The sequence below is a fragment of the Phoxinus phoxinus genome (genome assembly GCF_949152265.1).
Source record: "Phoxinus phoxinus genome assembly, chromosome: 7".
Lineage (NCBI taxonomy): Eukaryota > Metazoa > Chordata > Actinopteri > Cypriniformes > Leuciscidae > Phoxinus > Phoxinus phoxinus.
In genome coordinates, this window is record NC_136882.1 from 7,627,403 (window position 1) to 7,646,803 (window position 19,401).

The 19,401-nt window shown below is 38.8% G+C and overlaps 2 protein-coding genes and 1 long non-coding RNA gene across 4 annotated transcripts; 1 reads left to right on the forward strand and 2 right to left on the reverse strand.

The window, feature by feature from the left end:
• Positions 1-1,212: 1,212 nt before the first annotated feature.
• On the reverse strand, positions 1,213-13,472 carry LOC307001694. Of its 2 annotated transcripts, XR_013798297.1 has the most exons (4): positions 13,234-13,472; positions 12,892-13,101; positions 3,920-4,026; positions 1,213-1,446 (listed from the first exon to the last, which is right to left on the reverse strand). It is a non-coding gene; the product is annotated as an uncharacterized lncRNA (long non-coding RNA). The 2 variants fall into 2 exon arrangements; XR_013798296.1 differs by lacking the exon at positions 3,920-4,026.
• dlx1a (distal-less homeobox 1a) lies at positions 6,411-9,826 on the forward strand. The gene is made up of 3 exons (XM_079619219.1): positions 6,411-7,794; positions 8,040-8,239; positions 8,538-9,826. The coding sequence occupies exons 1-3, from the start codon at positions 7,482-7,484 to the stop codon at positions 8,781-8,783; spliced, it is 759 nt and encodes a 252-aa protein (XP_079475345.1). The 5' UTR covers positions 6,411-7,481; the 3' UTR covers positions 8,784-9,826.
• Positions 13,473-15,343: 1,871 nt separating the features above from the next.
• On the reverse strand, positions 15,344-18,518 carry dlx2a (distal-less homeobox 2a). Its single transcript, XM_079618869.1, has 3 exons — positions 18,001-18,518; positions 17,576-17,760; positions 15,344-16,698 (listed from the first exon to the last, which is right to left on the reverse strand). The coding sequence occupies exons 1-3, from the start codon at positions 18,329-18,331 to the stop codon at positions 16,384-16,386; spliced, it is 831 nt and encodes a 276-aa protein (XP_079474995.1). The 5' UTR covers positions 18,332-18,518; the 3' UTR covers positions 15,344-16,383.
• Positions 18,519-19,401: the final 883 nt, after the last annotated feature.

Genomic DNA, 19,401 nt, shown 5'->3' on the forward strand with positions numbered 1-19,401 from the left:
AGAAGGGTGGATCATTAAGGTCACAGTGGGGATAATTATCTTGACTATGGAAAGAGCATCCAGCACCTTTTTCTCTTCCCCACCACAAAAGCCCCGTTCCTGGCCTTTCGGCACAAAGAACTTTGAAATAAATGGAGCTTCTACCTACAACTTATTCACAAAGAGAGAGAGACTTGTATCAACATGACAATTTTCCATTATTAAGACTAATGGCGGGCTGCCTCAGTAGATCAAGGGGAGAGGGAAACGTGTTCAGGTGTGCTGGAGTACTGACCTCTCCCCTGGCTTTGTTTGGGACTTAACTCCGAACAAAACCCTAAAGAGAAGGAGAACGTGGCTCTCCAGCCGTCCGCTGCCCCCTCCGCCGTGCCTCATTATTTCATTAGAGAATTTGCATGTTTCCCCTCTTTATGGGGACATTAATTGGACAATGGGGAAGTGCGTTTGCCACGGTGTAATCAAACCTTGTTTCAATATGCACACGAGAGCCACCTAAATAAAGCCGCGCCATAGATCGGGCATGTGCAGATCCAGCTGTTTAAAATCATCCGCAGGCCTCGGCTGCTCCAAATGGCCCCGGTTTGCCAGGCTATGACTTTTATTGATTTTAATTTGCTGCTTAGTTTGAAGATTTGATGACTGCCTGTCTCGGGCTTAGGGAGACACAACAAGCAAAGCAAACATACCACAAGTGACAATTCCACAACCATTTCTGCTCTTGATGCATTAAGTAACCATCTATTGGGGCGGATTTTTCTATTTCTCCCAGTAGCACCTAACTCAGGTAATTGGTCATTTTTGGAGGGCAATTTTGGGGCATGTGGGGGGATGCTGGGCAGACTGTTCTGACCCCTGCTGCTGGAGTAATGATGGAGGTTGTTGGCTGGTCTCTCTCGCGTGCTCAGAGCAGCTGTGTATGCGGTCTCCGCTCGCCCTCACCTGCGGCCCAGGTGAGTGATGGGTGTAGATTAGCAGGTAGCAGAAGATTCCATCCAATCGGCCACAAAACCGCTGCTGGATCACAACCGTGTGGTTTGGCAATCGTGTGACACGCACACCTGTCATTTGCGGCTAGATTTTACATTTTAGGGAATGAATGGAGGGTCTTTTAAAGGCTCTGATCTTTCATTAAATGAAGCATGCTCAGAAATCCAGACTAGTGGGCAGATTTAACACTGACATTTTTTTATTTTTCAGTAAACATGACATGATATAATTTCGCATAATATTATTTGTCCTGATCATTATTATCCAGTGTGGTAATTCTGCACTGTCAATAAAATACAGGAAATCCGAAACAGCAGTGGCCTGCAGAAAGAGCGTATGGCTGGAGAGAACATGTGTGTGTTTCATCTACAGGTGTGAACCACTGGCCAGCTCTGCAGACATTTGTGTTTGTATGTTTTCCAAAAGCAGAGCAAGAGGTGAAGAGACCTATCACCTAAGCTGAAAAAAAAGAAAAAAAATCAGAAAATTAAAAGACGGAAAACAATATGAGTCCATGATCTCCAAACATGCTGGGTTGTTTTTACCCAAATTTGGGTCAAATATGGACGAACCCAACCATTGGGTTAACATTTTTTATTAAAAAATGTAACCCAAACGGCTGGGTTTGTCCATATTTGACCCAAATTTGTGTTGAAACAACCCAGCATTTTAATATTTAGCATGTGTGGACTTGCTACTGCTACTAAATACACAATAGAGATACATAAATCCCATAACAGATCTAGGCAGGTGGAGCTGGGGGAGGTGGAGGGGTTCAGAGGAACTGCAGGACTGCCTCACAACTAAATATTTAAATGTTGAGTAAGCAATCACATTGGCTCATTGTCAGGCCAGACAGCTTGAGCCATGTCAACCTGATCTCACGCAATTCATATGTATTTTACGAGGTGGCTAATTTGTACGAATTCATACGACCTCATTCGTACGAATTTGTACGATTTTTGCTAAATTGTACATATTTTACAAGTTGCACAATTCGTATGAATTCGTACGAATTACCTAATCCGTACCCCGCCCCTAAACCTACCCGTCACTGGGGTTTAGACAAATCTTATGAATTCTTGCGAGTGAGGTCATACGAATTCGTAAGAATTAGCCACCTCGTACTCATTTGTACGAATTGGTCGTGAGATAGCGTTGGCCATGTGGTATTGATGTGATTGCTTGCAGATTAAATGTAAAGAACTGATCAGCCTGCGCCCTCTAGAGTTTCATGACTGAACTAAACATTTAAACCAAGTTTTAAAACTGATTCTGGTCAGAATTGAGCTCCAGAGAGGGTTCATTGACTGTTACGCACACAAAAACACCAACGATTATACATTGCAAAAATGTAACAATTTGGATGAAACCGAAACCGCATGATAAAAAAAAAACACCTGAATGTCTATTTAAAGCAATGTAAAATTCTACAAATATAAGAATTGTGCATTCATTATGTATTTTACTAGATCACAATTCAAGAAAAAAATGGGATATGCACTCTTAAAATAAAGGTTTATTGGCATCGATGGTTCCATAAAGAACCTTTAACATCCATGGAACCTTTCCATTGGGACGCATGTTCTTTATAGTGGAAAAGGTTCTTTAGAATTTCGAAAAGTTCTTCACTTCCCCTTTGGAACCTTCATTTTTAAGAGTGTGAGTGATTAAACGTGTGTCTAATTCTCTCCGAAAGTTTCTTGTCTTCAGTCTTTGACATTCTAATGGAAACAAAACATTACAAACCCGCCGGCTGCATTATTTTAACATCACACTCAGCCGTTCCGTACTGATTGACACAGTAATCTGTGGTTACACCTCAGAGTGTCCTCTCTCGCACATGTTGCTCTCAGTCTCAACAAATACTCTCACAGTGTCTCTTTGTCCATTGGAATTCAGTGGAGCAGCAAATTGAAGGTGCTGCCTGCTTAAAACCCTCCAGGAGAAACCCAGAAAAACCCACAGCTGTTTTATCATCAGGATTGATCAGATACTCTGAAATTGGATCATTACGTCTGATCGAATTTGCCGCTGTGTGTCTTTGCTGCTGGTGGGAAAGAACAGGGGTGAATTCCTATTAGCGGGTGTGTGTCGCTTTGTAAATAAGGTGTAATTGTAAGTCCCTGGATGAAAACTGGACCGATGTACGTCCTCAAACACAGATGCATCCAGTTGAGATGTCAATGTTAATGCTGTCTTAATAACGCTTTAAACCGCTCCACTTAAACCTGATTCGTTCAGTCCAAATATGTGATGGAGGAAAACTAAATTGAGTCTAGGGCTTTTTTACACTGCAGTTTTTCATGTGAATATGTGTGTGTTTTACTAATATGATAATGGGATCATATTCCATTTCATAAGTGCTCTGTCTCTTTAATTTGAAATACCCCTCCATCATAATGTAGGGTCTGTCAGTAGGAAGCACTTTCACATGAGGCAAACACATGAAGTCTAGGCTGAATGGCAGCTTATGGTGCACTACAACTTATTTATGTCTGTACGTTATGTCAAGTTTGAATTTAATTCACATTTTGATTCGATGTGGATCTGAATTTACTGAAAATGTCATTGACCCTGTTTAAAAACACATACTAACACAAAAAGCACTGTGCTCTTCTCACACTAAAATGCATATTACTGTGCAGTTACATATTCAGAAATATCAATGTTCAACTAGACCCAAGGAATTTCATTGTTATTAATTCCTGGTTTCATCGTGATGATGTCTTACAATTTGTTAACCATTTTTAAAATAATTAGACATCTGTCCGGATTTGGGGTTTGGTTCTCAGGAACGCTTTATCAACAGGACATCTAATGGGTCACACTAACCAGAGAGCTTCATATTGAAACAATTAAAAAAGAATCCAGTGCCACTAAAAACAGAAACCAATCAGGGACTTTGCTTTAAATTTACTCACGGACGCACATTTGCAAAGTCCCTTTACAGTCCAGAATCAGACCCGCCGAGCGGACGGATGAGGCCATGTACACAATTGTCTCTTTTTGAAGCAGTTTGTCAGCTCATGTCTGTATCTGAAACAGACACACACACACACACACACACACACACTGAGTGGGCCTGAACTGGCCTGGTGCACTAAATCAGGGCAGCATAGCAGGTGTTTGACTCTCATTCTTGATGATCCTCTTCTCTGGAAAGTGCTCTATAACTCGTCATCTCACATGCTGCTTTATTTGAGTCGCTCTAAACAGAAAACTGCTGCAGTTTCATCCTGACATGGTGGGCAGCTGGAATGTGCTGTATAATTATTATGGCACTGACCACATGGATAGGAAGATACTGTTATGTGATGTCAATAATGTATTATAAATAAGAGACCAACGTTTTGCCGTTTTCATTTAGCTAAACTCACTCTTGAAAATGATCCCAAATAGTATTTAGAGTAGCAGAACCTTTTGGTAATAAAACAATATTTTTTACTTTAGATTCTAAAGGCAATTCGGTGTAAAATAATCCTTAAGGTATAATGTTTTCTGAAGTGAACTAATATCATTACACAATCTGTATAAGAAAACCTTATTTCTATAGTTTTATTAATATACATTTTTGCTGATTTCCCACGACGGTTCGTTCAGATCTGGAGACACTCTAGTGCTCATGAATTGTGTTAGTGTTGCTCGTCCTAAAAATGTTAAAGATCATACGCAATAAAATAATAATAACAACAAAAACAACAGCAAGTGACATTGCATAATTATAAATAATTGCAAATACAAGAACAAATCAATTTTCTAATTAAGTAATTCTACACGTTTGGGAATTTATCAATATTGAAGCGAGTCTTGTTTGTTCTACGTGAAATTTGCTGTCCTTTGCCATGCCGTTTTATTTATTCATAATTCCAGATTAATCGAAGAGAATAAACACACGTGTAACTTGTTCGGCGTGATCTGAATGATGATAATTATCGGTTGTAATACCGTCATTATTTTCGCTATTGTTGAAGAATCCCCGTGGTAGATTGCAAATGTCATTTGAAATACAAATTGCTTTAAATTGGACCATTTTGAGGACGGTGGATATCTAACAGGTATTGTTAAAGTGTGCTCGTCAGTCCATATCATCTGGGCATCGTGTTGGTGCCAATGACATTTTTGTCCAATGTTCTGGACTTTTGCTCGAGGCTTTTCTGTTTTTAACGTATTTTATCATGACGGAATGTAAGTGAATACGTGTGAGGATTATGACCATTTTTTATGAAGACTGGGGGAAAGACAACCGCAGAGACTGAGAAAGAGAGATAGAAATGAAAGGAGGATGTGGAGGTGTGATCCGTGTTCAACGGGGAGTCGCACACAAACGGTACGAGCACGTCTCGTTCTCTTCTGCTTCATGGGAAATAAGCATTTTCTTTTTCTCTCCACTTTTAAATTTGCATTTTATAGTTACACTTTATTTTAATGTGTCTTTGTTACATTGTTATTATACATGTAGGCTCCGTAATATCAGGAAACTATAGGGTTAGGGTTTGGTTTAGGGTTAGTTGCATATAATTATGCACAATTTATAATTATTACTATAGTAACTACATGTTGCAGATGTAACAATGACACTGTAAAATAAAGTGTTACCCATTTTATTCATTGTCTTGAAGACGGATATATTTGCAGCTTGCCATATTATACAATATCTAAATTGTTTTATTGAATGGTGTTCTTTTGCTTATGAAGCTGTCGTGAAAATAATGTTTCTGAGAAAGCTTCACATGTGGGAAAATGTTTCAATCAGTTCTTGTCACTTCATTCTCTACATGCATCCGCCAATTTTTTTCATGTTATCCAAACCGTACCTCGAGTGAGTCTTCAAAATGCTATGTTCTTTGAAAAGGTTTGACATATAATGTATATTGTTTAACTAATAATGAAATCTAAGAGCAGAGATGGCCCATGTTCACTTTAATGGCGAGCAATGGTCTGCATAACTGTCACAACGATTTCCTAGTCAGGTGGTAAAATAATTCATTATCAAAAATAATTAACATTGATATGATTATTCGATTTTTAGTGGTTAGTGGTTTTTATTTTTTGCTTCCTTAATCCCAGGTAAAGAGTCGATACCTACAACCGTAAAAAAAAAATGTATATAGGCTCTTTTTGTATTTAGAAATAGCCATTTTGATGGGTTTATAGCGATTAATTAGATATAATTGTGTGTGTTGTTGTGATAGCTGCCGTCATAGAATAGTGTAAACTTTAAATAGTAGGCTAAACGTGGGGACCATATATTTTCTTGGTGTAGATGTGCTATTTGTTGCTTTGTTTTCATGCTTTGAATATTTATTACTGTTTTCAGCATGATTTGGTCTGTCACGTGGATTAATTAATCGCATTTAAGGCTCAACCAGGTCAAAAAACAAAAATATTTCAACGTATTTTTTTTTTTTTTTTTTACAATAACCATGCTATATAAACCAACGCACTGCAATATCAACCAAATTTAGATGTGAAAGGAATTCACCAAATAACAGGAGCTGTTATCAACATCGACCTGTTTCTCTGATCCTCGCGCGCAATAATTCAACCCACGCGCGCATGCGAGTGATGCGAATCCGCAAGTGTTAAATACACAGCTAATTATGCGTATGAAAATTAAACAACAGTGTTATGCTAATTTAGCTGGTTTCAGCTGTGTCTTCAAGCACTCGAGACTAGCATTTTAACCAAATGAATCATCAACGTAATTCATCTTTGCTTGGAGACACACATTTATACCTGTACTTAATCATATTTGTTAGGTGTTTAAAAAAATTGTTCACGATGCCGTAACCAGCATAAAATGTAGGGCCATGTTAAATTTGTTTATTATATATATTTTTTATATGTCATATCACTTTGTTTCTTGTTTACACTTGTTTATATTAAGTCAATGCATTGATGATGATAATAATAATAATGTAGGCTAGGCTAATAATAATTCCATTATTGACACGAGAACAAATTGTTATTAAAAGAAAACATTTGTTCATATATGTTATTGGTTGGTTTTGTTTGTTAACTAAGAGGCCTAAAACTGTTATCAAGAAGACCAAATATCAAAATGATGATATTTTAAATTGCATGTGTTAAATGTGGTGGTTTGAGCCTTCCACATACGGCCTATGTGTCTTCGTCCATTCCCTAAATTTCTACATTAGCATTACACAATAGAGTCACAGGTTGGTCTTATTTCTTGAGTTTATCAGGTCCGTCGGACCCGACCCTCAGATTACCAATCCGCATCGCTCTTGGAGGGAGTGGACCAATCAGAGAGCACCTTGGATAAATATTCATGATTCCCTGATTCAAACCTTTGAGCGAGTTTGTGTGGATCCACAGCATCGTACCTAGACTTTTCACAGAGACAAACTACATTTTCTTATGAATGGAAAGTGAAAAAATCCGTTGAGCTTAAATTGGGATCCATCCTTCACTCAGATCATAGAAGAAAACAAAAAAGCAGGGAGAGAGAGAGAGAGCGAGCGAGAGACATGACCATGTCTACAATACCAGAGAGTCTAAACAGCCCAGTCTCAGGAAAGAGCGTGTTCATGGAATTTGGGCCACCAAGTCAGCAAATGTCGCCTTCATCCATGACCCACGGACATTATTCAATGCACTGTTTACACTCGTCCGGACACCCGCAGCACGACAGCGCATACAGCCCGGCTCCGTCCTTCCCCAGATCCCTGCCTTATCCATACGTCAACTCGGTCGGTAGCCATTCCTCCAGCCCGTACCTCAGCACCGTGCAGACTTACCCAAACAACTCGGCTTTGGCGCAGACGAGACTGGAGGACCCAGGTAAGAAATGCTGCGCGTATTTTGGTCTTCACTGGTCGTTGCATTTGTCTGCGCACTGCAAGAATGTTGGACTGGAGTAGCCCAGATGTGCTGTTATTAGGCTTGGTAATTATTTATTGCGTAATGCTATAAACAATGTATGCAATTAAGGCTAATTATACCTAAAGTGCCGCCTGTAAAACTTGTGCACAGTGATGTGAGCCGCACAGTTTGTGAGACACTTTCTTTTCTTTCTCCCTCCCCAGCACCAGAGTCAGAGAAAAACACCGTGGTGGAAGGAGGAGAGGTGCGTTTCAACGGGAAAGGCAAAAAGATCCGCAAACCCCGAACCATCTACTCCAGTCTCCAGCTGCAGGCTCTGAACAGGAGGTTCCAGCAAACCCAGTATCTGGCTCTGCCGGAGAGAGCCGAGCTCGCCGCGTCACTGGGGCTCACGCAAACACAGGCATGTGCTTTTACGCGCTTTCAATCAAAGAATTTAGAGACTTTACGATAACGAACGCGAAACATGTCACATGTAGCCTACAACAATTTTTTTAAAAATAAATTAAGTTGATCTTCGCATGTTGTTTTTGAAATCGACTTTATAACACGCGTCTGTTTGAGGGAAATATTTTAGAACATAGAAGTTAATAATCGCGTTCTTTTCGAACTCGATTCGATTACGCGCGATTCGATAACAGAAACAGGTGTTGTCGCTCGCTCTGTTTAATTTGTCTTTCTTTCTTTTTCTCTCTCTCTAGGTGAAGATCTGGTTTCAGAATAAACGCTCCAAGTTTAAGAAACTGATGAAGCAGGGCGGAGGAACAATAGACACAAACGCGTTGGCTAACGGGCGCGGACTGTCCACCGGATCTCCATCCATAGCGCCTGTCTGGAACTCGACCGCCACCGTCAAAACATCCACGCCGACCTCTTATATTCCCAGTTACACCTCATGGTATCCCACAGCACACCAGGACACTATGCAGCAGCCGCAACTCATGTGAACCAGGACTGCTAAAACAACCCCGCCCCTCTATCCACCAATGGCCCAGTTCAGGGGACCCGACACAGGCCAGTCACTCTGCGGCCTTACACACACTGGCACTCCGCAGCCCAGACCAGATGTGACCCGGAGACACTCTCACACCGCTGACACACATGGCCGGCGTGGACTGAACGAGAGCCGTCGTCACCGGAGAGGAAACAAGTCTCTTTTTCAATTGAAGGGAATGCCTGGAAAGTGGGTCAAATCAAAGCTGCTACTCTCCCACTTTCAGTGACTTTTTGTTGTGTAAAAAAAAAAAAAAAAAAAAAACACCATTCATGAAACTGTACCCTAGTCAGAAATGTATTTCGTTTTCTTCAAAATTTGTCATTTTCCATAAGAAAATTGGAATTATCCACAACACGGGCTGTGAGATCACCACGAGCAGCACATTTCCCTAAATCTCACGCGAGATTCAGTCGCTTCAGGCTTCGCCGTGGCGCGGTGAATGTGTAAAAACTGGGAGAAATCACACCGTGAGCAAGTATGATTTTCCCCATTTTAAAGGGAACCAAGAAATCTTTAAACAAAGTTATTTTGTATGTATGGCTTTTTGTGTTTATTTAAATATAACTTATTTAGAATTTGTTTTTGTTTTTTTATCTGTTTGTATGTTTTATTTAAAACAAATGTTCTTTAAATTATGATGTGAGGCTGCACTATAAAACAGAGACACTTCCCTCGGATTTGAACCCAATTTGTAAAGCCGAGTGTTTTTTTTTTCTTGTGTTTTTTTTATCAGATAAACGCGTCTATCATCGCCGTCAGATGGGAAGTGTTGACAGCTCTAATGTACAGAAATAGTCGTTTTCGTTGTGTGCTGAATAATTTGTGCAAAAGGATCTAAACATAATTGTGTTTATTAAAATTCATGTGTTTTTCCGTTTCACATTGAGAAAAAAAATAGTTTTATAGCTTACCGGTCATATTAATTTATTGTTTTGTTTCATGGAGTCTTGTATAATGTGTAAAATCGAACAGTAAAAATCTGTTTATGAAATAAGCTACAAAATGTCATCGCAACGTTTATTGATTTGTCAAAAATGAATGAAACTCAGGCAACTGATGACGCAACTGAATACCACGAATTAATAAATTAAATTGAACTTATTTTGCACTGAAAGAGGCCAAAAAATATTTCAATATTTAGCCAGCCTATTTTAAATATCCAAAAGGATTTGTTGCCAAACAGACAACGCAATAAAAAGCATTTTGATAAATAATAATATTAATAATAATAGCATTACGCCATTCAGACGTACAGATATTAGCGTAAACCTGTACACAAATCTTCACACACACATAATTCTTGCAGAATGTGGCCGTTTTGTGTCTTTTCCAAAACACCTCTATCTTTTCATTGCAATCTGAACCAGCGATTAATCTTGTGGTGGTTTCTGTAACACAGTAATTCCTCCGACAATAAGGGCACTTGTTTCTTTTCACTTTCGTTTATCCGCTATAAGCTCTGTTCTGCTCTTGTGTGGCTGCTTTGATGGCCGTGTGTTAAGTGAATAATCGGGCAGGTGCCGCTCATAGAGGGCCAGATGAAGAAAGCCCGGCTCTGGAGGAGGGGGAATGCAGATAGGGAAAGAATGACATGTTCAGCCTCTCTTTTGTTTGGGGCTGATGGTTTAACTGCGCATTTTAAGAAAATTCTGATGCATATAGATGCCGGCAAGTTACAAAACAAAGGCTATTTCCAATAAGATCTTTTGCTCTTTCTTGGGTAAATTCTTTCGATTCTAACCCTTGACATTGTAATTTGATTGTTTAGTTTATTATCATTATTGATTAAATCATAAGAATAATAGTAATTTACGATTTTAACTAAACGAGATTCAAACACATTATAATTAATAGAAAGAAAAAATATAAGAAATATGAATGAAACCTTGCCTCTGCTGCCTGAGTATTGAGAGTTGGGATTTGAGTGCGGGGGGTGCAGCAATTATTGTGACAAATTTTGACACTCTTCATGTGTGGTCTTTAAAACTGGCCTGGTCAAAGCAGGAAATGGCCCGCGCGCTCTGATCACAAGCTCGCTTCTCTTTGACTCCATTCATAGTTTGAAGACTTATTCAATTTGATAACACTGCAAATCAAATAAAAAATACATTACATAGGCCTACGTTTATTATTATTATTTATCATTATTATTGTTATTATATTAATTTGTTGTTGTTATCTTTGTCTATGCAATATAGTGGCTATTATTCCGGTGACACTTTATTTGGTAACACATTATTTTACAGTGGCCTTGTTACGTATGTTACATGTACTTACCATAGTAATAAAACATTAATTATGTATAATTACATGCAACTAACCCTCAAACAAATCCTAATCCTACCCTAACCCTATAGTAAGTACATGTAGTTAATTAATGTTACACAGTACATAAATATATAATTACACTGTAATAATGACACCGTAAAAAAAGCGTAACCCTTTATTTTAAGGTGACGTTACATTGTACTTACTCAAATAACTAGCATATTGAGTAATATTAATTACATGAATTTACCTTAGAGTTACAGTTATGGTTAGAGTTTGGTTTAGGGTTATTTACTTGTAATTATGCATACTTTACTGTTATTACTATAGAAAGTACATGTAACGTGATGTCGCCTTAAAATAAAGCGTTACCATTATTATTTACAGTCTCTGGCTCTGCCGTGGAATCATGGGTCATAATGTTTATCAATTCGTATTATGTTTTTGGTAGAGTGTCTATTTTACTGGTTTCCAAACTTAATCTCATCTATTTTTTTTTCGGTAACACTTTGTTTTACAGTGTCATTGTTACATGTTACATTTAGTTACTATAGTAATAATACTATAAATGATGCATATTTACATGCAACTAGCCATAAACCAAACCCGATTCCTAACCCTATAAGTACATGTAGTAACTTAATATTGCTCAGTACTTAAATGTGTAATACAGCGCAACAAACACACGTTCAAATAAAGTGTAACCTTTTTTTCTCCCCAATGCGTTCTTTCGGGAGTTTCCAGCAGCCTCGCTACATTTTCATAATACAGATAAATAACCTGTCTAACCTTAGATGAAAATGTGTTAATGATTGGCTAACACTGATATGAATCATTGCAACAACAAAAAATGTGTGTATTATGCCCGACAAGTGTCTGAGACTCTCTGACAAAAAAAAAAATTTTTTTTTAAAAAATAGGCTATGTCTTTTTTTTCTAAACATATCCAGAAACCGAACTGTTGTGAAGGAATAAAAGAAGAAGCCGTGCTGTTCTGTCTCTTTCTCCGACATGCAGCTGTGGAGCAGAGAGGGTCAGCGTTATTTCACTCTATTCTCCTCTTGATTACGCGCCGGGCCCATCAAACCAGACATAATTACAGTCATTCCCTCCTTACTTATTCTAATGCAGCTTCCCATCTACGGGATAATTATGAGCAATTTTTTTTCGCACGTGGAATCTTTTGTTAACAAAAGAGATAGCGCACTGAAAGAAAATTTGCTGTGCGATGGGGGGAGAAAGAAAAAAAAGAGAGAGTGAAATAGGTGCGCAGCGGTAGTTATAAGTAAGGCTGGCAAATTGCTTGCAGGTGTATACCGAGAGATTTGTCAATGGGAAGAGGGATCAAAATGAGCAAAAGCACAATGTCGGAGTGATGAAGGCAGAGGTGAAATTATAGAACAAGGGCTGCTTTATTTTCGACTGGATTCTATAGACAAACCATCTCGCAATTTCAGACAGACTTTATTAACGTTAGCCTGATTCAAAGCAGCAAATGGTGTAGCTATATATTGTTTTCTCTAGACAACCGAAAAAGATCTTTCAGCCAGAAACACATTCGTTCAAATCAACCAATTCGCTTAAAGTGACAACGGTTTTTTATTTATTAATGTTACTGTTTATAGAAATGGCGGAATTTCTAAATGTCTTAAATGCATGCAAAAGTAAAATCGTAATTTTAAACCACTTTGTTTCTCTTATCATAATTCCTCACAATACGCATAATAATGCATGCAAATCCCCCCAAAATGGCAAATAAAATATGTAAAATGCATGCGCATCCGTCTTACCTTAACGTATGTTAAAGGAGAACATCGTCTATAAGATGTCTAATCTCGCTCTTGAGAGACAGGGAAGAATGTGAAAAGAGCATCCAGAAGTCATGGCGCGGGTCCCGGCTCTTTGGGTCCCAGGATCTGCTCCTCTATAGCGGGGCTCCGAGCTGACAGACGCTCTCCGAGCAGGAATGAAAAATCCTGCTTTATTTTCCCTCTTTATAGCTGATGGAAAAAATTGCTGATTATTAGCATAAATGTTTACTCCTCATTACGCTGATGACATTGTGCACTCGAGATCTTGGTAATCTTTGGGAAAATTATGAGTAATTTTTAAAAATTTAAAGCAGCAGTTACCATGCAATTCAGGCTAATTTTGCGTAGGCTCCAAACGGATATAATTATCGCGCGAGTCAAGATGTTATGCTAAAAACTATGCATTGATATTACCATTTATTATGTACATACAACTTTGACAATGTTGATGCTTGAAATAGCTGGAAATTGTCTTGCGCAAAAATTACAGTCCATATTAGGACATCTAAAATTGCGAAGAATTATATAGTAATTGCAGGCTTTCAGATCGGGGAGCCAGAATGCTCAACTGGAGCAATTGTGGATAAAATTACAGATCAGAGTATAAATTAGGGATGGGGTATGGCATTTTTCAAGTTGTCTACAGGATTCCGGAAGTGTCTAAACCCACATCATTGCTAATCTTTCAGAGAGAAAGGCATGCAGACAGAGCATGTGTGGCAGACAGATCCAATGCAAGTTTACATTCGTTTGCATTTGCAAGGTGTGACACTTGTCCATGCCGAGACCCAATCAATGTTAACACGGACTCTGGCTATTTTTGCCAGATATACACCGAGACAGCAAAAATACAGGCTGACAGAAAGAGGTGCAAACGCCGTTGGTGCGTGTGCTGAAGCGCCTGGCTTCTTCTACGTTTGGAATAAGAGTTCACATGAATTGATGTGATGTTTCATTGTTCTTGATCGGGTTAAGCTTGTCTCAAGGGACGGCGCGCGTAAACTGTTCTGCATTAACACCGAGGCGCGTCTTAGGCCTTTACCGCTCTGGTTAAACATGGCATATTCCCGTGTCCTGTCGTGTTTATTCTGCTGAACGGATCTTGTGTATCTCTGCGGGACACATTTCAGCACGGGCGTAGTCTTAGCCCGGGGCGACACCATAATATCTTGTAATGTGGCAATCACTGACAGGATACATCCTCATTACATCTGTCTGCTTTACAGCTTTTCAACCCTCAAATAAACAAATGAATGTAACACGAAAAGCAACCCGCGATAGGCCTACCATATTTTATTTTAAAAAAGAACAATTTATCTTTTCATTTGAGAAGTACACTGTAAAATAATATTTTCATGATTTGTTTTTACAAACATTTTTCTTTCGTCAAATCAATTTAGATAATGTATGTGGTTCAGATAACATAATATTTAGAGTTTCTGTTGATTAAACCTCTTTCATTGTCCTTCATCTCCTCATTTTTTCATTTCAATCCACTTAAAATGTTTAAGTTAAAATGTAAAAGTTTTTTTTTATTGTGTAGCTGTGACACTTGTCATACATAATTAATAACAGGACAATAACTTTATTCATGGATTTGTTAACATGCTCTTATATTACAAGTGAGAAAGAATTTATCGCTGCACTGTAAACAAATTATATAATCAATAAGTTATGGCAAAATGTTTTTGTATTGCTTTAACTTCATCAAAATAAGTTAAGCAATTTTCAATATTTGTAGGCTAAGTTTAAAACTTTTTTTAATGTCAGTTTAATGTAATTTCTGTTGACATGACTTAAACATCCAAGTTGATTGTACTTAAAAAAATAAGGCAGCAACGTTGATTTGAATTAAAATTTGATTTGAGCAAATAAACCTTTCGATTTGAGTGAGTTGCATGAAATGCGCATGCATCATTGCAGTGCCAGTTTGAGCATGTTGCGTTACTCTGATTCCACTGAACATTCGGCATTTTATTTTCTATGAAGCTTCTAAACAAATTAACAAGTTGTCCTTTGTTATATGGCATGGAGAATTAATGTAGCTAGTCTACACGCAGCCGAGACCTTATTACAAAGGCCTTGTATTGTGCGGGGGGTGGTGGAAGTTGTGAGAAATGTTTCCATGTTGTTTGGCTTGGGGCGTTTGAGAGCCTGCTTTTCTTTTCTTTTTTTTTCTTTTTTTTCTTTTTTTTTTGGCCACGCTGACTTCATAAAAAGTCTGGAGCGCAGAACTGTGACTCCAGAGAGTCTGAACCCAGCCGAACGCCTTCATGCCGGGGCGTGTTTGCGTGTTTGCGCGCTCATTCCCAGCCCGAGGCTCTGTAGCGCGCCGCTTCTGTCGGGCTCCCCGAGCCTTTGTCTTCAACTTTTATGTCTCCGAAAGATTTAAGGGACGCCAGGCCGGTTGCCTTTAGTTTTTTTTTTTTTTTCCTGTTATTTTTGAACCCGAAAAAGTTGCTTACACTCACTTGACCTACTTGCAGAGCAAGCTAGACACACCTGTCACGTTAGTCAACAAAAGGTGAATTTGTGGGTTTTGTGAGAAACTTTTACAAGACGTTGCATAGCGTCTCCAGACAGACTTATTAAAGACTAGAGACTCAACTGGCGCCGAGGCAAAAAGAGGGAGGCGTGGACAGATCTACGAAAAACACACACACAAAAACACATAGGCTACCAACAGTGAACTAAAGAGAAAACAGTCGAAATCCCCAATGAATTGATACAAATACAATGCATTCACATGAAACATTTTATTTAAATAAGTCTGAATCATTATAGTGGCAGAAATGCTCATTCGGATTTCAAAATAAATAAGACAAAGTACTCCAGAGAAAAATATCCTTTTACATGTGAACATGGCTTTAGGACAATCAGTAGCTTTCGAGTGTTTTTCATTAGTGTTTTGTCCTTTTGCATTATTAAAAACAGTGAGAACCCTCTATGATAATCTATAGGAATGACAACAGCGGTGGAACACACGCACAGACACCAAAACTTACCTTACGTACTAAATATAAATCGAACAAAAGTCTGAAATGAAAGACAGGCGCATGAAACACATTTACGGTGGGGAAGGACAGTAAAGGTATTTTCAAAAGGCACCGAAACAGCTTCGGGTTGTGCTACATGTGCTCTTACACCCTGCTGCATTAATATTCACTCCGATAATGTCCGCGTGAGTTCTCTAGGCTTTGGATAATAGTAGTTCACCGAACAACTGGTTTTAATCCATTGAAGTACCACCCATAGAACAAAATAAATAAATACAAAAATAATTGTATATGTTTGATTCTTTAGTGTCTGCTTGTTGACGACATTGCATGAAGAGAAACAGTGTTACGCCCAAAACGCACTGGCAATGATCAACGTGGCAAAGGTGAAGAGGTCTCACCATGTGGGGGGGAAACAGGCCTGAAAGTCATTTGTTGCAAGTTCACAAAATGAATGTCCCCCAAATCAGTCGAGTCAAAATATGGTCCCTGCGCTGAGAGTTGTGTTGTGGTGATGTGGCTGTAGATGGGCCGCAGAGTTCGTGGATGAGTACCAGTAGTTCGTCAGAAAGGAAGGGGTGGCCGTGTTTGGGGGGCTGTTGCTCTGGGACAAACCCCCCGTGTTCACCGGGTTCATTCTCTGGCTGTGCGCGAAGTCCCAGGCCGCGTTGAGCGGCGGCGAGTGGAGAGGGGGAGACTCGCTGGACGCCACGTGCTGATCGGGTGGGATTTCTCCACTTTTCCACAACTTCTTGAACTTCGAACGACGGTTTTGGAACCAGATTTTTACCTGGAAAACAAGCAAACTATTCAGTATCTAGAGTAGCATGTCAAGTCAAGTCACCTTTATATGGTGCTTTATACAATACAAATGTTCTGCTGAATCATGTATACAGAGACATGCACACATATAAACACAAACTTTTATCATAGACATATGATATAAACAAACTTGTATGTTAGATGCGATTAATCGCGATTAATCGATTTGACAGCACTTATGTGCTGTATATATATATATATATATATATATATATATATATATATATATATATATATATATATATATATAATTTGGTAACACTTTAGAATAAAGTTCATTGTAACATTAGTTAACAACATTAGTTAACATGAACCAATAATGAACTGCACTTATACTGCATTTATTAATCTTTGTTATAGCCTATGTTTTATGTAATCTTAATGTTAATTTCAACATACTGATACTTTATTAAAATCTTGCTAACATTAGTTAATGCACTGTGAACTAACATGAACAAACAATGAACAGCTGTATTTGTATTAACTAACATTAACAAAGATGAACAAATACAGTAACAAATGTATTGTTAGTTCATGTTAATGAACCTTTTTGTAAAGTGTCACCAATTGTTTTCATTATTAGGCTATTGGATGATAATTTCACATTTCAACCCTAACCCTTGAAATAATCACTCACACAAACACACAATGTTCGCTTTAATGTTAAATGATGTTGAATTAAGGAGTGTTATTAGGATTTAAAAGTTATTTTTAGTGTTGTCATTATTATTGAATCCCAATTGTGTCAGAGATTAATGCGCATTTATTACATTAAACAAAATCCTAATTAAAGCGTGATTTGCTGGCTGGTGTTTTATTTCGACGTGGAAAGCGTGTGTGTGTACCTGTGTTTGCGTGAGTCCCAGTGATGCTGCGAGCTCGGCTCTCTCCGGCAGAGCCAGATACTGGGTCTTCTGGAACCTCCTCTGCAGGGCCGCCAGCTGGAAACTCGAGTAAATAGTTCGCGGTTTTCGGATTTTCTTTGGCTTTCCATTAACCATTCGAATTTCAGGTTCACTTTCTTCTTTTTCTAGGAGGGAAAACAAACAATACAAAACGTTTGAACGATCTGAATTCAAAATAAAACCTTCATGCAATGCAATAAAAAAAACATTAATCGCATTAATTACATAGACGCGCAACTAAAAGCAGCTCTACAAAATCATGATTTATTTATTAATAAAGTTTTTTTTTTCCTTCACTGTAAATAAATAGTAAGATTTCCATTTTAATGTTACAACGCTTACTGCCACAAGAGAGAGATATTTACCAGCATCTGCAGGAGTTGGAGAGGAGCAGAGGCCGTACGCGCCGTAGGGGCCAAACGCGTTGCCGAAGCCCAGTTCATATGATTTGGTGTTGTACTGGACGCTGTTCATGCTGTTGTTCTGGTATTGGTACGAGCTGATCTGGTCGTATGGAGAGCCCGCGCACTGTCCGGCCTGCTGGTTATTATTGTAGTAGCTGCTGTCGGTAGCGGTGGAGACCGGGAGAGTCGGGGATTCCTGGGATTTGTGCAGACTGTGGTAACTGCTGGAGGTAATCTGGTTTGAATGCATATCTGTACTGAGGATGTCAAAAACTCCAGTTATGTTTTTCATAACGCAAAAAAATAATACTTAAACGCACGTCCAACGAAAGAACAAACCCATAAACAAAACTCTTCTAAAGGCGCACACAACTTAAAAGGTTTTCTGAGTTAAGTAACATTCCCCCCTGGAAGAAAACAAACGCAGACGCCGCGACGCAAAGCAGAACTGTGATTGTGTGTCTGCAGAGATGCGGGAGGACGGACATTTATCGCGCGTCATGGGGGAGGATGAACCTGTGCGCGCGAAGCAGCCAATCAATGCGGGATACACACAGCTCACATGTGCATGAAATGTGTGCATCCTGTGCGGTGATGGTCAACTGCAACACTTTATACGACATGAAAACACATTTTGCTATGACCTTCTTAAAAAACATTTTTTATAGCCTACGTAACGCTTTACCAATCATTTAATCAAATTAAAATGGCTACGAAACCTTAATATATTTTACGCAGGTCGAATACATGGGCTTCTTCTGTATATCAGTATTACCTAATGTTTGTTGATTTATTAATAAAAGGTTTAACCAACACGGTAGCACGATGTGCTGCGCTTCAGGAATTTTTACAGATAGCTTTAACTCGCAAAACCAGCAATAGCCTATGCCTGAAAAAAGTAGGCTACCATGGAAGTGATCATTTTGCAATGGTTCTTCTTAAAACGGAGTTGCTTTCAACCCAGCAATTATACTTTTGACTTCAGTTTTTTTTAGCTCTTAAACAACACCGAGGAGCCGCTCTTTTCGGCATGCATGCACGGCACCCTGACCTGCTGCGACACCTGTCGCTGAAAGCATCACACTTTTCTGCATGCGGTTAGTGAAGGCCTACTGATCATCCTGTTAAACCAGTCTAAACATAACCTCTTATATCATTTTAGACACATGGGTTTAACATAAAGCTCATAAAAGAAGAGAGCGGGGCACAACCTAATGCGGGGCATGTTGTGAGTGTGACACCCTTGTTTTAAATACTTCCACACATGCTAGCATGAGGAAACTTTACCATATCAACACTATAGAGAAAAGATTGCACCAAAATTCAGAAATCTTTGGAAGATATCACTGAACATTTATTTAA